General features: G+C 57.4%; 1 protein-coding gene and 2 long non-coding RNA genes across 5 annotated transcripts in view; all 3 read right to left on the reverse strand.

The window, feature by feature from the left end:
• Positions 1-203: 203 nt before the first annotated feature.
• On the reverse strand, positions 204-1,572 carry LOC137841264 (uncharacterized). Its single transcript, XR_011088515.1, has 3 exons — positions 1,431-1,572; positions 922-1,053; positions 204-604 (listed from the first exon to the last, which is right to left on the reverse strand). It is a non-coding gene; the product is annotated as an uncharacterized lncRNA (long non-coding RNA).
• A 111-nt stretch (positions 1,573-1,683) lies between these two features.
• LOC137841336 (uncharacterized) lies at positions 1,684-3,210 on the reverse strand. The gene is made up of 3 exons (XR_011088575.1): positions 2,552-3,210; positions 2,255-2,379; positions 1,684-1,976 (listed from the first exon to the last, which is right to left on the reverse strand). It is a non-coding gene; the product is annotated as an uncharacterized lncRNA (long non-coding RNA).
• Positions 3,211-4,428: 1,218 nt separating this feature from the next.
• OSBP2 (oxysterol binding protein 2) overlaps positions 4,429-21,526 on the reverse strand; it is a 77,633-nt gene continuing 60,535 nt past the window's right edge. For all 3 annotated transcript variants that reach the window (XM_068701148.1, XM_068701149.1, XM_068701150.1), the window contains 11 exons: positions 20,199-20,385; positions 19,147-19,264; positions 18,776-18,842; positions 18,517-18,681; positions 11,313-11,563; positions 9,744-9,859; positions 8,930-9,033; positions 8,652-8,747; positions 8,059-8,243; positions 7,186-7,406; positions 4,429-7,099 (listed from right to left, as the gene is read on the reverse strand). In XM_068701148.1, coding sequence (XP_068557249.1) covers positions 6,957-7,099; positions 7,186-7,406; positions 8,059-8,243; positions 8,652-8,747; positions 8,930-9,033; positions 9,744-9,859; positions 11,313-11,563; positions 18,517-18,681; positions 18,776-18,842; positions 19,147-19,264; positions 20,199-20,385 — 1,653 coding nt within the window. In that variant the 3' untranslated portion in view covers positions 4,429-6,956. The remainder of the gene's footprint in view (positions 7,100-7,185; positions 7,407-8,058; positions 8,244-8,651; positions 8,748-8,929; positions 9,034-9,743; positions 9,860-11,312; positions 11,564-18,516; positions 18,682-18,775; positions 18,843-19,146; positions 19,265-20,198; positions 20,386-21,526) is intronic.

The raw sequence follows: 21,526 nt of genomic DNA on the forward strand, positions 1-21,526 counted from the left end.
GCAAGGAAGAGCCAGAACTGGTGAGCGTGGTGGCACAGAAAGGGAAACGCCACCGCCAGCCTGCCTGAGCTGTGTCCCACGGCCACATCCCAGGGCTGAGGAGAGCAGAGGAGAAGCAGCAGAGTGGGAAGAGCCGTGCAGGGACTCCAGGTCCAAGCAACCCAGAGGAGGACTCCCCTAGGACCTCTGTGGCCCCCCCACCAGCAGGTCCCTTAGCCATCCTCAGATGACCCCTGTGTCCCTTAACCCTACATGATGGTGATGGGATCTGCCCAAAGTCCCTAGGTTACAAACAACCCCCCTTGGAGTGCTGGGCAGCGGAGCTCTGCACCTTTTGCTTGGGTGATGCTGCGGCGGGGGGCAAGTCCCTTGTCCCAGGCTGTCCCCATTCCTCCTCGCTTGCTGCGGTGCCCAGCTCTCCTCCGAGGACTTCGGGGTGCTCCAGGCTGCCTGTGCGGTGTGTCTTATCCACCTGCAGCTCCTGCAGGCAGCGCTGGACGTGGTGCAGGAGCCTCGGGGACCCAGGGCCGTGCTGCCGGAGACCAGGCACGGTGCTCGGGGACGGGGAGGTGGCGGAGCGGAGGTGAGGACGCCGGCTCCATCTCTGCGCACAGGCAGCGTCTTCAGTCCCAGTTCGGATGGGACAGGGGGGACAAAAAAGGGGGATCCCACCCAGGGAGGTCCCACCCCACACCCCGCACATCCCTGCCTCCTGCAGAGCACTTATTTGGGCCAGTGAGCAACTGTGGCTGCTCTCCAGTTGTTTTTATCCAAAGCGCACCCTCCCTGTGGCACTGCCGGGGAGCAGGTCCTGCCCCAGAGCTACCAGCTCCCACGGGGACGTGTCCCTGTCCCCAAGCAGGGCACAGCGGAGGTGGCACAATCACTGGGCACTGCCACCACCCCTCTCCATTCCCTGACCTTCTCCACAGCCTCCTGGAGCTGATGAGATGCGGTCGCCTCCTCCTCCCTCAGCAGCACCCGGAGCTGCTCCAGGGTCTCCAGCCGCTGCCGCAGGAGGGAGCGGGTTCGATGCTGCAGCTCACGGAGCCTCTGCACGAAGAGAGGGGTCCCCAGCCCGTGGGGCCACCCCAGCACATCACCCAGGCCCAGCAAGGTATTTCCCACATTCAGTCCCCCCGATGCAGGTGGGAAGCGTGGGCACGGCGGCGACCAGCATCGTGCCAACACCGCTGCCCTGCCTGCACCCCGAGGGACCTCCCAGCCCAACCAGCCAGGCCTGGGCACAGCCACAGGGCTGCTTTTCCCCACGGATCCTCTCTCTTTAAACTGTTTTAGGAACGTGGCCATACCCCGACATGGGACACGCAGGTGGCTGGATGAGGAGCTTGGCCTCAACGAGGGACCCGCTCCCTCCCTCCCTCCCTGGGTCTGTCCCACGCAGCCCCAGACCCACGGCACGCACCGACCTCCTGCAGCTCCAGTTTCTTGTCTTGCAGAGCCGACGTTGCCCTTCGTGCCTGCCCCATGCCCCCATCACGGCCTCTCTGAGAGCCCCTGCTGAGACAGGACCCCCCTTCTCCACCTCCCACCTCCTCCACACAGGAGCAGCTCCGCGTTTCCCTCCCCGTGTAGCCGCAGCCTTGGCCACCCCAGCCCCTTGCTCTGCTGTCCCCAAGCCCCCCAACCCGACCCCCACCCTGCTTTACCCAACTTGGGGTGCCCACCACCATCTCCAGGTCCAGCTGGTCCCATGTCCATGCCAGCAGCACCCAGCCAGCCCTGCTGCAGGGACAGCATCACCCACGTCCCCACCGGGACACCCCAGAGCCCACCCATGGGTCCCTGTGGGGTTTCAGCCCCATCCCCAGGGCTGTGGCTCCAGCCTCAGAGCAGAATGGGTCCCCGAGGGCTCACCTGCCTCTCTCCCTTTCTTTCCAGGTCCCCCGAGCACCAGCTCCCAGCTCTTGAGTCCCCTCCTGGCTCCTCCGCAGGGCCCGGCGCAGTGACACCAGCTGGAGGGATGGAGATGGACATGCTAATTAACTTGATGAAGGTAACGACTTTCACAATGACGAACTGTTCTTGAGTGCTGGAAGGTTTTCCTTCAGGTCTCCGTTTGCAATTATTCATTTCTTTGATAAATGTCCCCATGCCAACCCTCTCTATGGCCACCAACGAGGTCTCTGCTGCCAGGTCCTGCATGGGACACGGGGACGGGGACATCCCAGCCGTGTCCCCCCCTCCCACATGGCAGCAGCCACCCCGACCACCCCGCTGTGCCCAAGGGTACCTTGTGGGACTGGACGGCTGCCAGCCTCCCGCGCTGCCCCTGGGGCTGGACAGGGTAGGACACGAAGCTCAGCACCTTGGAGTGGGGGCTGCATCTGCCGGAGGGTCCCGCTGCTGCCTCGGTACCTGCGGGACCACACGGCGTTTTGGGGGGACACCACAAACCCCATGAGCAAGTGAGGGCTGGTTCCTGCCAGCGCATCTCCTGCGTGGGCACCCCAGGCCCCTTGCGCCCTGCTTGGCCCCAGTCCCCCCGTCCTCTTCCAGCCCCTGTACCCCGGGGCCAGCCCCGACTCACGGTGAGATGAGCAGTGAGCTCCCCTCTGCTTGCTGCCACCTCCTTCCTTCACTGCGAGGGCGGTGTCCCCTCCTTGCCACCCCCGGGCAGCTGCTGGCTGCTGATGTCTGGTCTCCGTGGGCTTCCTCCTGGGGTGTCCCCCGGTTCCAGCCCCGCTCCTGCTGGCTGAGCTGCCTGGGGGTCTCCAGGGATGTCTTGTGTCCTCCTCAGAGGGAGCCAGGCAGGGATCCCCCCGGGGTTTCCCAGCACTGATCTGGCTCAGCCTGGAAATCCTCACTCCCAGGGACTCCAGGCTCTCCCTCCTTGTCACCCACGGGGATGTGTCCCGCCAGGGCCAGCCCGGTCCCACGGAGAGGGACGCATCCTGCCCATCACCATCGTCCTCAGTAGGGAAAGAGAGGGCCTCAGAGAACACCGCGGGCTCCACCATGCCTTCCCAAAAAGCAGCAGCCAAGTCCTCGGTGCACACAGAGCTGGAGCTGCTCCCATCGCCCCGACGCTGCCTCCAGGAGCCACGTCCCACCAGCTCTGCGGAAAGCAGAGCACCCTGAGCCTCCCCAGCCAGAGCCCGACCCTGAGCTGCTTCCAAAATAGAGACAAAGAAAACGCTGCTACATGGCTTTTTTGGGGATCAGGCTCATTTTTCAAGCAGCACAGCTCAGCACAGGGCGCGCAGGCAGGGTGCTGCAAGCTCCACTGCTGCCACAAGGAAGCGACCGCTGGGTGTGAGGTTCCCAACCCCACCGTGCCCTTGGCACCAGCGCTCGCCCCTCCAGCAACGTTTGCATTTCAGCCACGGGATCCCGGGGTGCCCTTTTGCCCTCTAGCATTTGCTATTTTGGGCTCCCTGGTGCACTGTTGGTTTATTTAAATGGTGACAGCTGCGTAATGCTCTGCGCAACGTCCTTACCAGGGGGCTGCAAGGATCCCTGTCCCCACTCACCGGCCATCCTGGAGATGTCGAAGGCATCGGGAGAGGTGTCGCGGGCTCTGCTGCGTGCCCCAGTGCCCTGGGGCTGCGGGTGGCTCAGGGCTGGAGCACCCCAGTGTTGGTGCTTCGTGGTCTCCTCCAGACCCCCACACCTCAGGTCCGCGCTGCGCGGCTTCTGCCCTCGAGATCCCAACATGTGCAGACCGAACATGCCAGGAACGAAGCAGCCAGGCTCACCCACCTGCTGGAGCTGAGGGCCAGGGTGTGGGGACCCTGCTGGCCCCTCGCCCCGCTGCCTGCACCCAGGGGGCTCCTCCCGGCACGGCACGGCACCGGCAGGGCTGTGCGCTGTTTTCTGTCACCTGGCAACGTCCCGGTGGCTCGGCCAAGTCTCAGCCTGCCCAGGGCTTCCCCTCCCCATCTCCTGTCCCGGGGCCTCCTCCCTATGAGCCATCCCCTGGGACTCCTCTCCCATCCCTCCCAGCCTGGTCCTCCTCCCTGCACAACCTCCACTGGGCCATCTCCCTGCCTCCCCCAGCCCTCCTGCCTCCCTGGGCAACCTCCTCCCTGCTCCTCTTCCTTCTCTGGGCCACCATCGCTGGAGGATTTCTTCCCCGGGGCCACCTCTCCTGTCCCTGCTTACCTGGGCCACCTTCCCTTGGCCATCTCCTCCTTTGGACCACCTTTGCTGGGCCACCTCCTCCCCTGGACCATCTCCTCCCCAGGGCAGCCTCCCCCCTGATCCTCCTCCTTCCATGGACAACCCTTCCCTGGGCCTCATCTCTGGGCCTCTACCCCACATCCTCCTCCCCTTGGACAACTTTCTCCTCCTGGCCACCTCCTGTGGTCCCTTCCCCATCCCCCTCACCCAACACGCACCCACCTTGGGGTTCCCTCCACCTGCAGATTTGGGGGAGGGGGCGAGCGATAACCTCAGCACTGCACCTTTTAAAACTCCTGAATCCAAGTTTTATTACCGTGTAGGAGAAGAGGGATCACTCACAACATATTGTTCAAAAAGAAATACATTCAACAGCATTTACAGTAGAATGACATTATTTTTTTTGGGGGGGGGTAGGGGTGAGGCGGGTAGAAAGACCAGGAGATGGTGCTCAGATTAAGCGTTGCCGCTAGATGATCTCTGGAAGATACTGCAATTTTTAAAATTAGCCTAAAAAAAGGGGGGGGATTGCTGTTTCTGGGGGTGCTCCTCACACTCCCCAGGCTCTGCTAAGCAGTGTAGTGTCCGTGATGGTGATTTTTGGAGAGACATCAGGGGGGGAACATCGCAGAGGAGCTCCCAGTGTCCCGGAGCCCAGCAGGACACTCGGTGCCAACACTCCCTGAGCAACGTCACCTCTGCCACGGGGACGCTCGGGTCCAGGTCTCGGGACAGCCCGGAGCTCCTCGCCCTTCCCAGCCCTGGCGTAACGCTTGCATTGATAACACAAGGAAAATAAGGCATTTGGAAGTGCTCAATCTCTAGTCCATTCTACAAAACCCGTCCCGGTGCCACTTCTGCTGCTGTCCCAAGCGCAGCTGAGCACGGAGCCTCCTCCCGGCCCCAGGACGGGACACGGCACAGCTCGTGCCAGCTGTGGCCAACCTCACGCGGCAGTTTGGGTCATTGAAGAGCTTCGGAGCAAAATGTTGCTTCTCTGCTTCGGGAACAAATCACCATCACCCCTACACCCTACCTCGGGACACGCCTAGGGGAATGGCTGTACTCGTACTACAAAAACTCAGACAGACGCTTCTGTCTTCATCATTTTTTATCTATTGTGTACCATAGAAATTTAAGCAAAATAATTTTTTTTTTTATATATATTTATATATATATATAAATTAGAAGCAAATAAATAAGATTAAGGGGTACATTGAGATCAGCGGGTGTTGCCACTCCAATAGCCACTCACTACTGTTACGCCATACAGGGTCTATATATACTGTACACATGGGTTTGCTGTAAATAACAGGTACGGAGGTGCTGGAGAAGCTGACCAGGAGGAGACTGACGGTAAGAGGAACCTGATTGCATAAGTGTTCCGTGTGCAGTCTGGGGTTTCCAGTTCCCATTGCCTCAAAGTTCATTATTGCTAATTATCTTCCGATGGGGATGTGACAGTCCGGCTACAGGTGGCCTCTGACCCGCGGGAGGGAGCAGGCAGCGTGATACGATGAACACCCAAATAAGAAGACACCGAAAATGAAATCTAAGGAGGCAAAGGCAGGTGTGCAGGTACCTCCAATTCCCTCTGTCCCGGCGGGATCCACTGGATCTGTCCTCTCCTGGGTCCTCGCTCTGCGCCAGGGGACCAGGCACGCCCAGTGCCCAGGCATCGCTCACTGCTGGTCCTCACCCATCACCTGCAGAGCTTGCTCAGCTCTCCCAGGAGAAGAGCTGCAGGAATCCCGCTGTTCCCATCCAGTAGCACGAGGGGTGTTCTAGCCAAGACCTGCAACCTGCAAACTGGGGAAGACACGGGGTGGGGAAAGCAGGACAAACGCTGCCTCCTGGGAGCCGTTCTGACAGCAGAGCTCCTGCCACCCCTCAGTCCTGCTGCAGCGACTCGGAGCTGAGAGCTGGTCTGCGAGCCCCAGAGCTTCGCTGGGCGACAAATCTCTTCGCTCTGTGCTCAAGCACCTCCTCACACCCCGCCAGCAGCTCGCTGTCTCAGCCCTCTTCGGATGCAGGTACGGGAAAACCAAACCAAACCTCACTCCAATCACAAAGCATCACGTTAAAGACAGTCCCAAATCTTGACTAAACACAGCAGACCACGGGAAATCTGCTCAAAGGCTTCATTAAAGTAAAAACAAAAAGGAAAAATGGTCACCAGCTGAAATGTCCTGATTGGGATTACTGGGATGACCGGGCGCTGCGGGAACCACCAGCAGCCTCCAGCAACAAGCGCCTCGGCCACAGCCCCCGGTGTTTTCTGAGCAGATTTGGAGTTGTTTGTGTTTGACTTTGAAGGAACCTGAACCAGAAGCAGATTTTTTTTTTTAAATCTCCTTAAAGTCCACGCACAAATGAGGAAAAAAAAAAAATGTCAAAGAAAGAGCTCACACAAATGCACGGCATCCCCACGACGCGAGCATCTTTGGAAGTCGACGTCTCAGCCGATACAGCTGAGGCATTGAAAGATAGAGGCAGCAACTCCTGATAGCAATAAATATACTAGGCTAAAAACAAACCAGATTCTCGTGTCCATATTCCTAATCAGTAGCTGAAAAAGCCACCATTTAAAAAAAAAAAAAAAAGGATGCTATTTATTAGTGCATAAAAAAATAGGTTTGGAATCCCTGTTTAGATTTTCTTTTTTCAGATTTCTGCATGAGTGTGTGTGTGTGTGTGTGTTTATTTGCACTGTCACCTGCCGGCAGGATGCTGCCAGCATGTCCTCGCTGTCCCTCTGTCTGTCCTGCTGCAGAGGCGCCCAGGGCTTGCCAGGCCGGAGCAAGCAGAGCAGTTCAGAAGATATCGGGGCACACGCTCCAGTCCTGCTTGTCCTTGGCCTCCCAGTAGCCGCCTTTGTACGCGCAGATCAGCTCCCCCGTCATGGGATCCACCTTCCTCTCGAACCACAGCGGGATGTAGCCTTCGTAGTCCTTCCCTGCACGGGGACAGAGATGATGAGGGGTCGGTCCTTCCTCCCCGAACCCAGCAGCGTTTTCCCCACGGCACCCTGTCCCATCCCACCTTCCTCCAGGGCTTCCACGGCCTCGGCCTCCCTCCTGCGGCGCACGGCTCGCTGCTTCTCCTCCAGCCGCTGCTTCTCCACGTTGGCCTCGTCCCAGCGGCCGCTCTCCATCAGCCGCTGGTCGGGGCGCAGCCGGCTGTCCGTGGGGGCCACCCGCTCCTCGGGCTCGTTCAGGGTGAGGGCCAGGTCGGAGAAGAAGTACATGTTCTCGGCGTTCTCCCTGCAGTGAGGACCGCGGAGGTTGGTGCCTGCCTCGAGCAGAGCTCCCATCCCTTCAGGTGGTGGTGTCTCACCCCAGCCCAGCAAAGCTGTTGTATTTACTATTTTGATCCCCAAAACGCCGTGTGTAGAGCACGCTTAAGGGGAGCCCTGCATCCCACCCCCTAAGTGAAGATGTCATGGATGCCTCTGGGGGAGCACAGACCCTTCCTCTATTGCGTTCACAGAATCACGGAATAATCTAGGTTGGAAGAAACCTCCAAGATCACCTAGTCCAACCCCTGACCTAATACTAACAAGTCCTCCACTAAACCATATCACTGAGCTCTAAAATTTATTTAATCTTTGGTGTGGGGGAGCTAAAATCAAAGCCTACGAGCTCCAGTATCACACAGCCAAAGCAGGAAACGACCCAACCCAAGAGCTGCCAGACCAGAGCCTGAAGAAGGGACACTGGTTCGGTGTCTGACAGCAGGGCTGGTCCCCAGAGAGCTGAAGTCACCCATGGGACAGGGACTTGGTGGCGAGGCAGAGCAGCCAGCACCTCGCCCTGCCACAGCCAGCAGCCAGGAGAAGCAAACCTCAGCCCAAACCAGCACCTGGCTGCCCAAACCCTCGCTGCCCAGCACGCCGCGCCGCAGGACGGGACTCACGGGAGGGGGTACTTCTTCCACAGGACCTTTGGAGACAGCGTTTGGTAGACGGTTTTCTGTTTGCCCTCTGAGCTGGTGCTGCCGTGGCTGCTGTGCACTATCTTGGAGCACTCCATCTTCTCATCCCACGTGCCAGACATGACGTAGTGAGCTTTACCATCCGCGTCGCTCACCACCCCCGTCACCTGGCAGAAGGAGAGACAAAAGTGCAGTTGGTGGCTCTGGTGGCTTCTGAAAGTGCCCAGGGGGCAAATCCAGGAGCGAAATAGCTGGTCCTGGTGACTCAAGTGGTGCTTCGTGTCCTCAGACGTGAGGACAGCACCCAGCTGCACCCAGCAGGCAGGTCCCATCCCACCCCAGCCCCTGCAGCTGGTCCTGCAGCCCATCCAGTCCTGCCCAGCTCCCAGACACAGATTTCAGCACCGCCCTCCCAGCCCTCCCCATAGAGCTGCACCCCACAAAGGTGCCAGTGCAGATCCTCGCCCCGTGCTGGGATCCCTCCCACCCTCGAGCCAGGACCCCGCAAACCCAAGCCCAGCTCAGAGGGAAGGGCCAGGCCACCAGAAGGAGCAGGGAGATTTCTGGCCACGTACCTTTCGGGGGACGTCTCTGGAGAAGTAGCTGTAGGGGGTAAATTTCAGCTGGCATTTATCTTTTGACTTATGGTTAACAATCTCTATTTCACCAGACTAGATAAAAGACACAGAACCACAGCAAGTGAGAGACTTCGCAAGGAGACAAATGAGCCGTTAGTCACCCCTTGTGCAGCTGCACGGCAGCCTCAGCTGCAGCACCGCTTCTGCTCCCCGCCGCAGCCCCACGGCTGAACCCAACCCAGCCCCAGCCCTCCGAGGCCGGCCTGAGCACCCACCTGGTCAATCCAGAGCTTGCCCACAATGATGTTGTGAACGGTGGAGGTGACCTTCCTCCAGACGTAGTGGTTCCCACTGGAGTGGAACTCGAGGTGGATGGCGCCTGTGGGAGCGCAGAGCCCCGGGCTCAGGGTGGGGACAGGACCAGAGGCCCCAGCACTGTACCTGTGCCCACCCATCGGCCCCAAAACAGCTCGGGGTCTGCTCCCATCCCTCCCTGCTGAAGCTGCTGTGGTAGCCGCCAGGTCCTCTGCCCTCTTTGTGATCCCAAAAGCTCTTATTTTAGAAGCTGTTTGGGAGTGTGCCGTGAGACCATGCAGAGGGGACCAGCCCCAGGTGTGCTGCCCAGCCCCAGGATGGGGGGAAGGCAAACACAGCCCTGCAGGGAGGCAGCTTCTGGCCTCTGGCTGCTGGGGAGAGGGCTGAAACTGGCAGCAAGTTGACCTTTAAACAGCATTTAAGGAGAAATCAATTTATAGGCAAGCAGGAGTACAAAATTGGCTGTCTGCTGGCCACCGCCACCTCCCACTGGCCAGTCTGGGTGCCGCCTTGGCACGAGTTAAGCCAGGATATTTCCTGAGCACCTCATCAGCAAGCAAAGCACTCTCCCTTTGCAGCTGGCATAGTTTCCACCTCCAGGATTATGGCTGGAAGATTCAGGATTGTCCGTGACCAGGAGCACAAACACGCACTCCTACAATGCTCAGGGTGGGATTCATCGAGCCCTACCCAAACCCACGGGACTGGTGTGCTGCTTTGACCTCTTGGGTATCGCAGGAGCCAGCCCCGATCCCCTCGGCACGAGTCACCTACCCAGAGGCATGATGGAGAGGTATTTGCCCCTGAACTTGCTGGCGATCGTGATTTCCTGCCATAACGTCCACCCTCGCTTGGAGAAGACGTGGTGGGCAGCCGCCGGCGGGTGGTGGCTCACCTGGAAGAGAGAAGAAAGAGCCCGTGAGGTGCCTGCCACCCTTTTTGTCCAACCCTGGGGCTGATGTGCACGTCCCTGCATTCAGAGGCTGCACGCACCGGTGTCATCACAGCCTGAGTGCCCTGAGCAGCTGGATTACAACCGTGAGCAGAGCCAAAACTTCTCCATTAAACCCCACGGTCACCGGCGGGAGGAAATCCTATTTGGATAACTGGATTTCAGGCACGGGATTATCAACGCTTTGCTCAGCAGGTCGGCGGGCTGAGCAGCACCCGCTGCTCCCAAGGGAATGGAAGCAGTCAGAGCAGCGCGATCAGCGTCCGTCCGTCCATCTACCCCATGATGCCAGCACATCCTGGGGCAGGGGTTGTAATTCAGGGGAGGTTATTTATTTGGGAGATGAGGATGGAGACAAAGGGACAAAGAAGTGTGGTGAGAAAGAGGGTGAAGAAACAGGAAAAGAGATGACAAGCACGGGAGTGATGTTGGGGCGCTCTGGTGGTATCTGACAGGCAGCACTAGGCTTCATCATCGCAGCCCAAATTGGGGTAATAAACCAAACTTGCTGAACTGACTGTACAGGACGTGATGATGAGATGGCTTGTAAGCAGAGCCCCACAAAATCACTGACCCACAGCCCTCAGTGGGCACGCTCTGCTCAACGGTGCTGCAGGTCTTGGACCTACGTTGGCCTCTGCAGAGCGATGGAGGTTTTGTGGCTTTGTTTGATGCTTCTGAGAGCTGAAAGATGTGATGGTTGCTCTGCTCCCGATACAGCACAGCCACCTCCTGGAGCCCCCACCAACACGATGTCCTGCCTGCAATGGTGATAAACGGCCCCGGCCATCCCCAGGAGGGTGGGACGCACCAGCCAAGCATGCTACATAATTAAAGAGTCAATTTTCTTCACAGGTCTCAACCCATTAAACACTCCAGGTTTTTAATTAAGACCTGCTGTTTGACCGATACGCGTCAGATGCACTCTGTGGTTAGCACAAGAGGATGTCAGAGGCTCTCAGGTTGCCCCCAAGCTTTGAAACTAAAACTTTTCAGTGTAACAAGAAAGAAACAAGATCCTGGGGCTTTTTCCAGCCATGAGATGCACAGAAACAGGGAGGAACTGTGCCTCAGGCTTCACTGATGTGTCTTCTCCCTGTCTGCTCAAGTGTTGAGCTGTTACAGAGACCCCAGACCCAAGCAGGCTGCCATGAAACCTGCCATGGTGACAGATGCTCTTCTCCTTCCCTTTTTCCAACCCCAACTCCTGCTCTGCAATGCTGGGACGGCCACACAATGCTCAGGCTGTGTTTGCTGCTGCTTCTGCCAGTGCCAGGAGCACCGTGCTGCCTGTCTCGGCCAGGAGGAAGGCTCAGCACCAGGAGCTGCTGGGTCTCCTTTGGGGAAGGGGCTGTTTGGACTGGACACGAGCAGAGGCACGCAGCCCACACCTCACCTGCTCGCACAGGGAACGGAAGCCAAATTCCTCCAGCCGGTCGAGCTCGTAGGTTTCCCCCAGCAGCGGGTTGAATGGCTTCGCCGTGCGGTGAACCGTCGTCGAGTAGGAAGACACGGAGAACGCAGCCACAAAACACATCTGCTCCGTGGAGCTCTCGCACTTGACGGCTTTGTCCAGCAGCTCGTGGTACTCCAGGTCCTCCGTCAGCCGCTGCAGCATGGAGAGCGGCTCGTTGAAGTTTACCTGCAGGGAGAAAGGAGGAAGGGCAGCAAAGGAGGACAGGGGCTGAGCTGGGCACTTCACTGTCTGCCTTTCACCCCAGCACTGTGTCCTGCTCCCCAACAGCACCCCACGCCGTTGGCTGTCCCAGCACGGGGCTCATGGCATGGGACTGGATGTGCCAGGGTGCCCTGCTCGCACGCTGCCTCTGCAGAGCCACGCAATTGTGAAATAAAGCAAGAGACTCGTGTTGTAATGTGCTCCCTGAACCATGCCACGAGAGCCTGAAGGCTTTGAAGAGCCCAGCTGGGCTGAGCTAGGAACAGCCCAGCAGGGAGCTGGCAGCCCCACAGGCTAACCAGACACCATCCCAGCTCACGCATGCTCCAAATCGGGCACCGATGTCTCCCAAAATGAGCCTCAGCAGTGCCCAGCTCCCTCCTGGCCAGCATCTATCAGGCCAGGAGCAAGAGGTGGCACAGGGGTAGAGGTGAGCATCCCTGGGCATCCTTCAGCCACCTCCATCACCTCTGGGCTGCAGCTCTGTGACTGGGAGAGCCTCAAAAACCTGATTTAGGGGCATCCCTGCTCCTGGGGTATCCCTGCTCCTGGGATTACAGCCCCACATCAGCACCCACAGTGCTTTTATGAGCTGCAGGCAGTGACAGCCATGATGCACCACAGGGCAAAGGGCAGAGAGGCAGCTCTGTCCCAGGAGAGCCCCCAGTGCATTTATTTCCAGCCCCAAATCATCGCTTTGTCAACTGGAGAAGCGTGCAGTATTTCGCCAGGTTGGGCAGGATTCTCACTGCAAATGTCTTTGGGGAAAAAAAAGAGGTAAAAAAAAAAAGCAGTTGGTTTTAGCAATTTATTTGTTCTGAAAAGAATTAGAATCACGAAGGAAAAAAAAAAGAACAGCAAGAAAGTGAGATATTTTCTGTTGCATGAGTGGAAAGTGTTCTGCCTCGAAACCATACAAAATTCACTTTTCGCTTTCATTTCAGATCAAAAAACATATTTTAGAAAGAGCAGATGGTTGAAGGATTGGAGAACCACTTCTATAAGCCCAGTTACACATTCTGTGTTAAAGACAACAAACCTCAGATCATTCCACTCGGGGATTTAGCCTGTAAACAAGGGGTCGTTAGCTAGGCGATAATGGTCTCCACCAGGCACGGAGCGCTCTGCAGGAGGTCGGTACACACCCAGACCGAGTACCCGCTAAAGAATGCAGCGGTTCAGGTCACGGGATGCAGGGAGTGTCAGAGCCTGTTCCTGCCATCGGCAGGAGGCAGAGACGCTGCGTGTGTTAGGTGTGAGCAAGTGGATGACCTGATCCGCATGGTGGCGGAGCTCAAGGAGGAGGTGGAGAGGCTGAGGGCCATCAGGGAGTGTGAGCGGGAGATAGACTTCTGGAGCAACTCCCTGCAGGGCCTCAAGGAGAGGTACCGGGGTGAGACACCCCAAATGGGGGTGGACACCCTGCCCAGTCGCCGTCGGGCAGAGGGAGGGGACCTGGGAGTTGAGGAGGAATGGAGACAGGTCCCTGCTCGACATCGCAGGCGATGCCCTCCTCTTCCGACCCCACCTTCCCAGGTGCCCTTACAAAACAGGTTTGAGGCCCTGGAGAATGAGAGATCAACAGCAACTGAGGAAGAGGTAGAAAGTGTTCCCAGGAGGATTCCTAGGGTGAGGAGGTCAACTCCACGCATCAGGACTGCCTCCACCAAGAACGAAAGAAAGGTGATTGTTGTGGGTGACTCTGTCCTTAGGGGAACAGAGGGCCCTATTTGTCGGCCTGACCCTACCCGTAGGGAGGTCTGCTGCCTCCCTGGGGCCAGGGTCAGGGACATTGCCAAGAAGGTCAAGCGCCTGGTACGGCCCACTGACTACTACCCGCTATTGGTCTTTCAGGCTGGTAGCGATGAAGTAGCAAAGAGAAGCCCGAAGGCGATCAAAAGAGACTTTAGGGATTTGGGGCGACAACTTAGAGGTTCAGGCGCACAGGTTGTGTTTGCCTCTGTCCTTCCGATAGGGGGGATGGAAGCTGAAAGGTGCGCTGTTCGCATAAACTCGTGGCTTCGTGACTGGTGTGACCGGCACAACTTTGGGTTTTTTGATCACGGGAAGGTCTATGCTACACCGGGCCTGATGGCACCGGATGGGATGGGCCTCTCTCGGAGAGGGGTAAGGATCTTGGGTCAGGAGTTGGCAGGGCTGATAGATAGGGCTTTAAACTAGGTAAGAAGGGGGATGGGGCTGAAACAAGGACTGTTGGGGCTGTGCCAGGGGGAACAATGGCAAGGCCGGAGGATAAGGTAAAGGCCCAGCTGAAGTGCATCTACACCAATGCACGCAGCATGGGTAATAAACAGGAGGAGCTGGAAGCCATCGTGCAGCGGGCAGGCTACGACTTGGTTGCCATCACGGAAACGTGGTGGGACCAGTCTCATGACTGGAGTGCTGCGATGCCTGGCTATAGGCTCTTCAGAAGGGACAGGCAGCACAGAAGGGGTGGCGGTGTGGCTCTCTATATTAGAGAGTCTTTCGATGTTGTAGAACTCGAGGCTAGGAATGACAAGATCGAGTCCCTTTGGGTTAGGATCGGCAGGGACAACAAGGCTAGTGTCCTGGTCGGGGTCTGCTATAGACCGCCGAACCAGGATGAGGAGACGGATGAGGAGTTCTACAGGCAGCTGACAGAAGTTGCGAAATCGTCAGCGCTTGTACTCGTGGGGGACTTCAACTTCCCTGACATATCCTGGAAGCACAACACAGCCCAGAGGAAGCAGTCTAGGAGGTTTCTGGAGAAAGTGGAAGATAGCTTCCTGACGCAGCTGATTAGTGAACCTACCAGGGGTGGTGCCCTGCTAGACCTTCTCTTCACAAACAGAGAAGGACTGGTGGAGGATGTGATTGTCGGGAACAGTCTTGGGCAGAGTGACCACGAAATGGTGGAGTTCACTATCCTTGGCGGGGCCAGGAAGGGAACCAGTAAAACCACTGTATTGGACTTTCGGAGGGCTGACTTTGGGCTGCTCAGGACACTAGTTGGTGGAGTCCCATGGGAGGCGGTTCTGAAGGGCAGAGGGGTCCAGGAAGGCTGGGCGCTCTTTAAGAGGCAAATCCTAATGGCGCAGGAGCGGTCTATTCCCATGCGCCCAAAGATGAGCCAGCGGGGAAGAAGACCAGCCTGGCTCAACAGAGAATTGTGGCTTGAGCTTAGGAGAAAAAAGAGGGTTTATAATCTTTGGAAAATTGGGCAGGCCACTAAGGAGGACTATAAGGATGTAGCGAGGCTGTGCAGGGACAAGATTAGGAAGGCCAAAACTCGTCTGGAGCTCAATCTGGCTACTGCTGTTAAAGATAATAAAAAACGCTTTTATAAATACATCAACACAAAAAGGAGGACTAGGGAGAATCTCCATCCTTTACTGGATGCGGGGGGAAGCTTAGTTACAAGAGATGAGGAAAAGGCGGAGGTGCTCAATGCCTTCTTTGCCTCAGTCTTTAGCGGCAAAACCGGTTGCTCTCTGGATACCCAGTACCCAGAACTGGTGGAAGGGGACGGGGAGCAGGATGTGGCCCTCACCATCCACGAAGAACTGGTTGGTGACCTGCTACGGCACTTGGATGTCCACAAATCGATGGGGCCGGATGGGATCCACCCAAGGGTACTGAGAGAACTGGCAGATGAGCTGGCCAAGCCCCTATCCATCATTTATCAGCAGTCCTGGCTATCGGGGGAGGTCCCAGCTGACTGGCGGCTAGCAAATGTGACGCCCATCTACAAGAAGGGCCGGAGGGCAGACCCGGGGAACTACAGGCCGGTCAGTTTGACCTCAGTACCAGGGAAGCTCATGGAGCAGATCCTCTTGGGAGTCATCATGCGGCACTTGAAGGGCAAGCAGGCGATCAGGCCCAGCCAGCATGGGTTTATGGAAGGCAGGTCCTGCTTGACGAACCTGATCTCCTTCTACGACAAAGTGACGCGCTGGGTGGACGAGGGAAAGGCTGTGGATGTGGTCTACCTTGACTTCAGCAAGGCCTTTGACACCGTCTCCCACAGCATTCTCCTCAAGAAACTGGCTGCTCTTGGCTTGGACTGGCGCACGCTTCGTTGGGTTAGAAACTGGCTGGACAGCCGGGCCCAAAGAGTTGTGGTGAATGGAGCCAAGTCCAGTTGGAGGCCAGTCACTAGTGGCGTCCCCCAGGGCTCGGTGCTGGGGCCGGTCCTCTTTAACATCTTCATCAATGATCTGGATGACGGCATTGAGTGCACCCTCAGTAAGTTTGCAGATGACACCAAGCTAGGTGCGTGTGTCGATCTGCTCGAGGGTAGGAAGGCTCTGCAGGAGGATCTGGATAGGCTGCACCGATGGGCTGAGGTCAACTGTATGAAGTTCAACAAGGCCAAGTGCCGGGTCCTGCACCTGGGGCGCAATAACCCCAAGCAGAACTACAGGCTGGGAGAGGAATGGTTGGAGAGCTGCCAGGCAGAGAAGGACCTGGGAGTGATGGTGGACAGTCGGCTGAATATGAGCCAGCAGTGTGCTCAGGTGGCCAAGAAGGCCAACGGCATCCTGGCTTGTATCAGAAACACTGTGACCAGCAGGGCTAGGGAGGTGATCGTCCCCCTGTACTCGGCTCTGGTGAGGCCGCACCTCGAGTACTGTGTTCAGTTTTGGGCCCCTCGCTACAAGAAGGACATCGAGGTGCTTGAGCGGGTCCAAAGAAGGGCGACGAAGCTGGTGAGGGGCCTGGAGAGCAAGTCCTACGAGGAGCGGCTGAAGGAGCTGGGCTTGTTCAGCCTAGAGAAGAGGAGGCTCAGGGGTGACCTTATTGCTCTGTATAAGTACATTAAAGGAGGCTGTAGCAAGGTGGGGGTTGGCCTGTTCTCCCATGTGCCTGGTGTCAGGACGAGGGGGAATGGGCTAAAGTTACGCCAGGGGAGTTTTAGGTTAGATGTTAGGAAGAATTTCTTTACTGAAAGGGTTGTGAGGCATTGGAACGGGCTGCCCAGGGAGGTGGTGGAGTCACCATCCCTGGAAGTCTTCAAAAGACGTTTAGATGTAGAGCTCAGGGATATGGTTTAGTGGGGACTGTTAGTTTTAGGTCAGAGGTTGGACTCGATGATCTTGAGGTCTCTTCCAACCTAGAAAATTCTGTGATTCTGTGATTCTGTGGGATCTTAGAGCATCCGAGAAAGACAGAGTCACCCAGAAAGGGCAGCAGCACATCCACAGAGAAGCGAATCGCTGCCAGCTGGGGGTAACTCTGAGAGCCACCGCTGGAGCAGGCAGCTTGAGGATAAAGCCAGCAGCTGTGACCTCCCATCGGCACCGCTCAAGGAGCCACGAAGCCAAACCTTCTGAGGGAGGAATGAAGATTAACCCCCTCCAAACACAAAATCCCTACAGCTGCTTTGTTCCGTTTCACTGCTGCAGATTTGTTCACTCGCAGGAAAAACAAAGGAACGAACGTGGAGTTTGCAGGGGGAGATTTTCCAATCCACCACGTCCCCAGGGAGGGAGAGGGGGTCTCAGAAAAGCTCCCAAAAGGCCAAGAATTGGTTGAAGTACACGGAAGGAGAAGCTCCTGCTGCAGCCACCCCACGCCACAGAGCGCAGCACAGCAGGCTCACCAGTGGTTTGTACTGGTTTATACTGGAACTGGCCAGCTTTCCAAACAGCCTTTCCCCAGCTGACTGCTCTGCTCCCTCCTCATCTTCCCATCAGCCTGCGAGCCCCCTCCTGTCGCTGCTTCCCCACGGCAGAGGGCAGGGATGCAGAGAGAGGGGCTAACAGCGAGCTGACGCCGGGCTGAGCCGTTCCCTTACCACTCGTGGCTCTGTTGAACACTTGCTGGGAAACCCACCCCCCTGCCCCAGAAAGGGATGGAGGAGCTGCAGCCCTCCAGCAGGCTTTGGCTCTGCTCAGCAGCTCCCGGAACGGTTCGATGGGGAGGGGAGGTAACTATCTCCTCTCTGTCGGCGCCGCAGCTGCTGGTATTCCACGTCCCGAACTTATTTCTGTGCCCATCACGCCTCTATCTGATACTGATGTTTTGGCAGAAATGCTAACGGACAGCACCGGGCTGCAGATCTCAGCTGGACATGGCCCAAGGAAGAGACGAACCCGTCTTTTTCTCCGAGCGCGTCAGGTGCTGTTCTGAGAAATAAGATGTATTCTCCCAAGCTTGCCAGGATTTCATGGGGTTTGGGGAAGCAGAGTACTTGCGGTGGCACCCATACCACTTACGGGGCTGGCTGAGACCTGCTGGCAAAGCAGCAGCCTGTCCAGGGCTGTTCTGTACAGGTTCCACCTCCTTCACTGCAAGGGAGCTCTTTGCAAGGAAAATAAAGATACTTTGAGTCCCTGGATGAAACACGCTGCTGGTACAGAACACAGAAGGGTAAGTGGGGCTGCTCACCCAGCATCACGTCCCCAGATTCACACAGGGGAAAGTGTGATCAGCAGCAAGGTCTCTCCTCCTAGTCCCTGGGTGAAATGCTTGAGCACACAGGGATTCAAGATGCCCCGGTTCTCTCCTTGCCTCTGCACTGGTTGGATTTGCAGAGGACATTCAGGCAATGTCTCTCTGCTCCAGCTTGAGAAGGGATCAGCCCCAACCAGGTTCAAACAGACCCTAATGCAACAGCCATGACGTCGGAGCTATTTACCGCAAAGCAATTAGCAGCACAGCTCCATGCTGCTGAGGACAGACTCCTCCTGCCTGGCTGCTTGTGCTTTCTGGCTGTGCTGGCTCCCCATAGCAGTGGACAATTTCAAGAGCAACCAAACTGCAGCCAGGACGGGTGTGCCAGTTGGTGACATGCTCTCCAGCCTGCGCGGAGGCTGCTGTGCTGCCACAACCCCTGCAGCACCACCTGGAGCAATAATTTAAATTCTCTGCAGCAAACCAAACCTAAAGCTTGGCACCTGCGTCGTGGCAGCAAGCTCTTGGGGCTCACTTACGGGCATGGGGATCTTGGACAGCTCCTTGCCGATGCAGTTCTTCATGATGCTCCAGAGGTTAAGGCTGTAGTTGGGTTTGTCGGGGATGCGGGTCCGCCTCCTTTTCTTCGGCAGGAGATCTTTGCAAGACTCATTGTAGCTGCTTTGATTTGAGCTTTCAAAGACCTGCAGAAGCAACGGATGCACAGGTCTAAGCCACGCTCACTCCTCCTCTCCCTGCATTTAATATTTCATCTCCCACCCTGCGCAGCCAACTCACGCTGTCCTCCAGGTTCCAGTCCTCGGGGTGCCCCTCGCTGGCCCCGCTCAGGTTACTGCCCGAACGCCTGCAGGGAAAAAAAAGGCCAAATGTTGAAGGTGAGAAAGGGCAGAGAAGAGGAAAGAGGAGCCAGGGCAGTGCTGCTCAGCCACCACCAGCAGGGGCATCTCCCTCCACCACCCAGGGTGCTGTCAGGAAGGCAACGGGGTGATAGAGGCCGAGTGTGGGCATCAGATGGGGTTGAGAGATGTGCGTACGTGGGTCACGCCCCCTCAGGAGGGGAGGCTGCTCTAAAGCCTAAGCACAACACCAGGCAAACTCTTGCCACATGCTCAGGGGGCTTTGCCATGCTCTGGGGCAGGGGCTCGTACCTGTGGTGCTTGGGGTCTGCGGTTACAGTGATAAAAGCTGGTGCATCCTCCATGGCATCAAAATACTCCGTCTCTTCATCTTCGTCACTGGCCTCTCCTTTTGAGGACTGCACACTCCCTGTGGGCACAAAGGATTCGAGATGCTCAGTTGCTGCCAGTCCCCTTTGGAACCCATCGAACACAAGTGTCACTGCTGTCCCCAGTGTCCTCCTCCTGCTGTGTCCCCTCCAACACAGGCTTCCTTCACAGCTTATCTCACACCAGCCTTCCTTGCACGGACCCCTCCTCTCCATTCTCCTCCACAAGGAGAGGTTGTCGTGCTGGTTTCCAGCTCCTAAAACCAAGAACGTGCCCCCCAGCTTGCATCCTGCCCCCAGCTGAGGCACGCAAGGCTCCCCTGCCACACTCAGAGCCACCTCCAAAGTGTCACCAGGCCACCCAGCCAGCTCCTGCTCCAGCATCTGCCAGGAAATCCGGTTTGGGTTAAAACAGAAAAAAAAAAAGCCAAATGTTTCAGGTGTTGTTCAGACAGACTCCCCGGCACCACCTTCACCCCTCCAGCAGCAGCTCGCTTCTCCCTCGGGGCCATAAATCCTTTTAAAATAAGACTCGGCTCTGCTTGCAGCTCTTGGCTACCAGGCTGTAACTAACGTCTCCTGCAGGGAAGGAGATTTGGCACTACTAGCCAAAGCTGTTAGATTTTATTGCCCAGTAAATAACTTTTGCCAACAGTAGAGTCCCGGCTGGGACAGCGCCACCCCACAGTTGTGACCACGGTGGCCCTGGGGACCACCCTGCAACAGCCTGAGATGCTCCCAAGGGTAAGGGAGGAGGCTGCCAAGCCAGCCTGAGATAGCAGAAGCAAGCCAAGCTCTGGGGGCACAGTGCACTCCTGCAACCACATCCTGAGGTTTGGGAAGATCCAAGTCCCCAAGCAAGGAGCCACGGGACAATTAGGGGCAACTACGGGGCGACGGGCTCTGTAAAAGCAAACACAACGGGCACGCATCCTCCCCTTCCCAACACTGTGGCTCTGCCCCGTCCTGGCTCACCCTTGGCGGTGCCGGTGCTGCCCGCGCTGCCCGGGGCCCCGCGGCAGGCTCTCTCCAAGCTGTTGTGCTGCTTGGCTAGCTGCTCGATGGTCTCCTCCAGCCGGATCCTCTGCTCCCGCTCATACTGCAGCGCCCGCTGCCATTTTCGGCTGTGAGTCTCTGCTAAGTCCAGGAAATCGCGGCAAGCCTGGAGGGAAGGAAGGGAGACGTCAGCTGGGAGCTTGTCACGGGAGAAACGTCATCCCCGCGTCCTTGGGGTTGCAAACAGTCCGGCCCTGACCGTCCGAACCCAAACCCGAACCTCCTCAGAGATGGAGGCAATGCAGACGGGGTCCTTGGGAGCCCGGCTGGGTTCACACAGACAGGGATGCCCCCAGACCCCAAGCAGCCGCCTCCGACCCTGCTCCTGCAGGCACGGAGAAGCCAGGCAGGGCGATGGGTGACAACCACAGAGCAGGGGACGCTCACGCAGGGAGCCACAGCCCCTGCCCAAGGCCAAAAGCCCCGCTGGCCCCACCACGTGCTCAGCACCGTGCAGGAGCTCCAAACAATTCAATGACAAAGCGGGGAATTTTGAGGGTCTGCCTTTCAACCATCTACAAGCCTCGGTTATTTACAACCTTTGCATCCACTCGGATTTCACAGGTTACTTATTCAGCTCTTTCGGGCTGGCAGATGGCACCTGAACGCCGAGTTACCTCCAAGCAACAGCAGGGCTTCAGCTCCCGTAACGCGGCCCCAGGTTTTCCCAGGATCTGCCCAAGAAAAGCTCTGACTCTGCAGGTTTCCAGCAAACCTGCGGATGGGGGCAGGATTTGAGTCTCATCCAGGGAGAGAAGTTTGACAGCATCGGAAACGATGCAGCACGGAGCAGCAGCTTTTGTGCTCCAGGTGAAGCAGCCCAAAGCAGAGGGAATAAACGTCCCACAGCTACGTAGGAAGACGCAGGTGATGGACATGTGTGCCAACATCCCAACAGCCAGCATCAAACCAACTGGGGGGGATTTATAAAGCCTCGGGCACAGCCACACAGACCCACACGCACATGAGCTCCATAAATGTTCCCCTGTGCGGGTCCCCTGCACCCACCCCACGTCCCCCAGCCAGATGGGACCGCTCCGGGTTTCCTCATCCCCATGTCTGAAGCCTCCAAGAAAATCCCTCTGCTCCCCTCCCTGCACCTTCCCAAACCTCGTCAGCACCAGTGCAAAGCAAACCGTGCCCCGAGCTGGCAGGCTCGGCTCTTTTATTACGCTGATGCCTTGCAGTAAGAGGATGAAAGCAGAAGGGCAAGTAATGAGATAGCGGCCGCGACCTTGCCAGCCCAG

The sequence above is a fragment of the Anas acuta genome, chromosome 17, assembly GCF_963932015.1.
Source record: "Anas acuta chromosome 17, bAnaAcu1.1, whole genome shotgun sequence".
In the NCBI taxonomy this organism is placed as follows: domain Eukaryota; kingdom Metazoa; phylum Chordata; class Aves; order Anseriformes; family Anatidae; genus Anas; species Anas acuta.